At 36.6% G+C, this 4,217-nt stretch overlaps 1 protein-coding gene across 1 annotated transcript; it reads right to left on the bottom strand.

The window, feature by feature from the left end:
* Positions 1–2,409: 2,409 nt before the first annotated feature.
* LOC125835214 (phospholipase A1-II 1-like) lies at positions 2,410–3,713 on the bottom strand. The gene is made up of 2 exons (XM_049514338.1): positions 3,123–3,713; positions 2,410–3,015 (listed from the first exon to the last, which is right to left on the bottom strand). Exons 1-2 carry the CDS (start codon positions 3,711–3,713, stop codon positions 2,410–2,412), a joined length of 1,197 nt encoding a protein of 398 aa, XP_049370295.1.
* Between the last annotated feature and the right edge of the window lie 504 nt (positions 3,714–4,217).

Below are 4,217 nucleotides of genomic sequence, written 5' to 3'. Positions count from 1 at the left end.
TTCCTCCTAACATGTTTATGCACTACTTGATCAACCTCTTTACCATCTCCCCAACCTGTTTCATCATTTATTTCAAAGCTAGGAGCTTTATCACTTAGATAGTAAGGTTCATCACCTCCTAGCTTACCAACTAAGTTTTCCCTAATACCAATATTTGTCTCATCATACCCTATATCTGGACCTTTTTCATCAACATTAATCTGACCTTTTGAAATTCCTCTTGGATGCCCTTATATCTATATTGTCTTGATGGACATCACTGTCAACCTCAATATCTTCATTAGTATACCCTTCAAATCCTGATTCATCTTCTACTTCATCATCAGTTGGATCATTATCTATTATAGGATCAGATGAAGGTACAGAGGAAGGAGGAGGCACAATACAAGGAGATGGTGGAGGCACAGTGGAAGGAGGAGGTACAGTGCAAGAATAAGGCACAGTAAAAGGAGATGGTGGAGGCACAGTGGAAGGAGGAGGTACAGTGGAAGAAGAAGGCACAGTAAAAGGAGATGGTGGAGGCACAGTAGTAGACTGGTCTTCAAATGAAGTGTTGGAAGTTTCAAAAGGACCAGTTGTAGGGATGGAAGGAAAAGTAGAAGTAGGAGGCGGATTATTAGAGTTAGAAGCCTCATTAAAAGATTCCCCACCTACCCCACTATCACTCACATTGGGACAAACTCCAATTCAAGTGGGGCCTGATTGGCTTCACTAACCCAATGAAAAACATACACCTCCACTGTATCCTCATCATTTATCATATTGAAAAGGTCAAATATAACCTTATCATTATCAACAAGGACCAATAACCCATCCCACTTGATGAAAAAATCACAATCTACTATATATCCTAGTTCATTTATGTAGTCCCTCAACTCAAAATAAAACATCCTGTCAACATCTACATCTAGAAATTCTATTACATGCCCCTCAATATATTTAGGTGGGGGACCAAATTCTATTACACCCCCCCCCCCCCCCCATAATACCATCTTAGAGTTATCAGAGTAAAAGTCATCATGAAAAAACATGTAACAAAGACAAACACAATTCAAACACACATTTCAAGAACAAAACAAGCAACAGTAGCAGTAGCACTAACATTTAGCCCCATCACTAACAGAACAAAAGATTATTTACAAATGTATAATGTACAAATTGAAGTCTACAAATGTATAAGCCCCAACACTAACATTTAGCTCTAACAGTAACAACGAATGTATAAGAGACTAACAGTACTAACATTTAGCCCCATCACTAACAAAACAAAAGCACTAACATTAGCAGTCGATAATGTACAAATTGAAGTCTACAAATGTATAAGAGACAAATAATAAGATTCGAACTAAGTGGATAACATCAAACCCTAACCTAAAACACAATCACTAATAGTCGCACTAAGTCGATAACACAAAACCCTAATCACTAATAGTCGCACTAAGTTGATAACACAACACCCTAACCCTAACAGTAACAACGAAAAACTATAATATCCTACAATGGCAACTATTGGAGGTCGATTCCAACACTTTTACTCTATAATAATTCCTAAAATCACAATAATCGAAAAAAGAGAAGATCTTTATCATATGATGTAGAGCCCTAACCTGTTAGACCTTCAATCTCCAAGAATCTTCACCAAGACACATCAACAACGAGATTATCAACACCAACACGACGAGAAATAGTTTCTATTTCTTCAGATTTTAGGGAAAGTTGAGAAAAATAAGAAAAGAAAAGGAGAAGCGACTTTTCTTCAAAGAACAGGATCGGGTCGGGTCGGATTGAATTTTATCACAGGGAGTGAGCAACACGCGCCACTACATAGACGAGGGAATGGGTCAAAATGGCCCATTTACAACGATATTAAATAGTTCTGTGGGGTGATAGGACATTTTGAAAGTTAAGGTGTCTTTATGAAAATACGGGACAACTTTAATTGTGTCTTTATGTCTTTACTCTTATCAAAACAATAACTATAGAGCCTTATTATATTTATTTTGTTTACTATTTCTGAAATCTTCTCTACGTTAAAGGCTAGAAATTAGCCCACCAGGCCTTACCATTTATCCTACCACACTGATGCTCATATATCATATACAAAACTTGAATAACCCGATTTGCACAGATAGACCGCCTAATCAACTAGCGATATATTTGATTTTTCACTTTTTTTGTAACCATATTTTGCATAATTAGTAGACTAAAAAATATTGTCAATGTTTTAAATAACTTAGAGCAAGTACTAGAACTCATATTGTTATAAAGGAACCATAATACGACTTGCATATATAAAAAATAGGATGTGGTTTCCCCATGATCAGGAAAACCTTTTATTCAAACACAATACATGAAATTAAAGGAAATAAGAAAGCAACAATTTGAAATCCAATTGGTCTGATCGATCTCTCAGAAATCATACTCATCACGATCCTGGAGAAGCCAACATCCATCTTCTTGTTGAACCATTCCTTTGTGCTTCTCAGACCACCAAAGGGGAGGAATACAATGTTCATCTTTCAGTATGTTCCACTGCTTGTTCACAAGTGAAATATCGCGATTCACTTCTAGCTTAAAACCTGCAAACATTCCAATTCCTTGAGTCCCAGCAATTCCATGCAAGTATGGTTCCAACAAATGCCAGCTCACAGGTTCTCCTGGAGGCTTCACATACGGAGATTTTGTTGTATCAATCATTATCTCCTGCCCAACGTCAAAATACCCAATGGGTGGGTATTTTGGAACAATATCCAATAAATTATGAATCCTCAAGATGTGAAGATGCTTTAGTTTGGAAAATGCATTGAGAAAATTCACATCTCCAACTTTAGGACTTGCGAATACAAAAGCAGTTACTGGAAACTCCTTGCCATTACTTGCTTTGTTGATTTTATTGAAAGCTATGTCAACTGCATTCAGAGTTGCAAGTGATGCACCTAGGCTGTGTCCAGTCACAGTTATGCTCACCTCTTCATGTTTATATTCCTCGACCAATCTTTTCACTTCTTCCATTACCTAAAAGGAAGAAAAAAACATGATGAATTGAATTGTTAGATCGACTCGATCTTTAGGTAATTATCATATGAATGTATTATCTAAGCAAGTTAACATGATGCGCGCACCTGATCCCTAACACAAGTTTTATTAAACTGTGATCGTGGATTTTCCGTTGTATAAATGTTATGGAAGCCATGATGTACCAAAGGATGAAACAAAGGAAGCAAACCTCCATCACCAAAAACTTTGGGTGCTGGGACAAGTAAAAATTGAAGGTCATTTACCCACTCCAATACTTGCAAAGTTCCTCTCCAATTAATCACAATATCCCTCCTTCCTAGTGAAGCTTTTCCCTCATCAGTAGCCACAGCAATATATCCCATAAAATTTGATTCCTTACTCCATGCTTCTCTTGAAAATGATTTTGTAATGAAAGCATCAGGAAGTGGCATGGATGAGGTAGCATAGAAATATTTGGTTACACAATACTTTTTTGGGTCAAGTCCAACCTTAGTAAAAAAGTTTTCCATAGAGTATCTGCTAGCTCCTGCATATTTAGACGCTCTCTCTGAGATGAAAGTGTCATAAGTTGCTTGAGCCAATTCTCCATATTGAATAATATATTTGCGAAGATCAAGATCCAAGGGGTTTAATAGCCCATCCCAATTGTTTTTCCCACTAAGTTCCTCCCATTTATCAGCAAATATGCAAGCCATTCTTTTTCTTGATCTTTTATGTTTTTTTCACTCTTTGTTTTTTTTTCCCTTGGTATGTGAACAACGTTAAGCCTTGAATTTATAGTGCAACTTTGTTTCCCTTCTGCAGAACAATAATTGAAATGGCCAAGCAATAATGCTAAAAATTACTAATCATTTCCATTATTTCTAACTAGATACAACTGTACCCTTATCACCTTATGGGCATGAACATAGAGCTGTCACATATAGGGATGGAAATATACTGAGGTAAGGATAAAACTGCGCATATACTCTTCTTGGTTAAAATGAATAGGTAGGGGTCAGCCTAATCCTCCACCAATAAGGTAGATTTGAACAAAAAAAATGTCTAATTGGAGGATTTGGGTCAAATTTGGACGTTTCAAAATGAGTTAGGATAATATAATGATCCGTCCGAATTGTATTTGGGTTGTAATACATTGTGTCTAGAAGAACATAACTAAATAATGGGTCACGAGTTAATTCACCCGGCTCTTATCGATT

Source organism: Solanum verrucosum, unplaced genomic scaffold (genome assembly GCF_900185275.1).
Source record: "Solanum verrucosum unplaced genomic scaffold, falcon-dt-bn FXZP01001278.1, whole genome shotgun sequence".
NCBI classification, from domain to species: Eukaryota; Viridiplantae; Streptophyta; class Magnoliopsida; order Solanales; family Solanaceae; genus Solanum; species Solanum verrucosum.
Note: the sequence above shows the minus strand (reverse complement) of the source record. Positions and strands in the feature narration are given on the sequence as shown.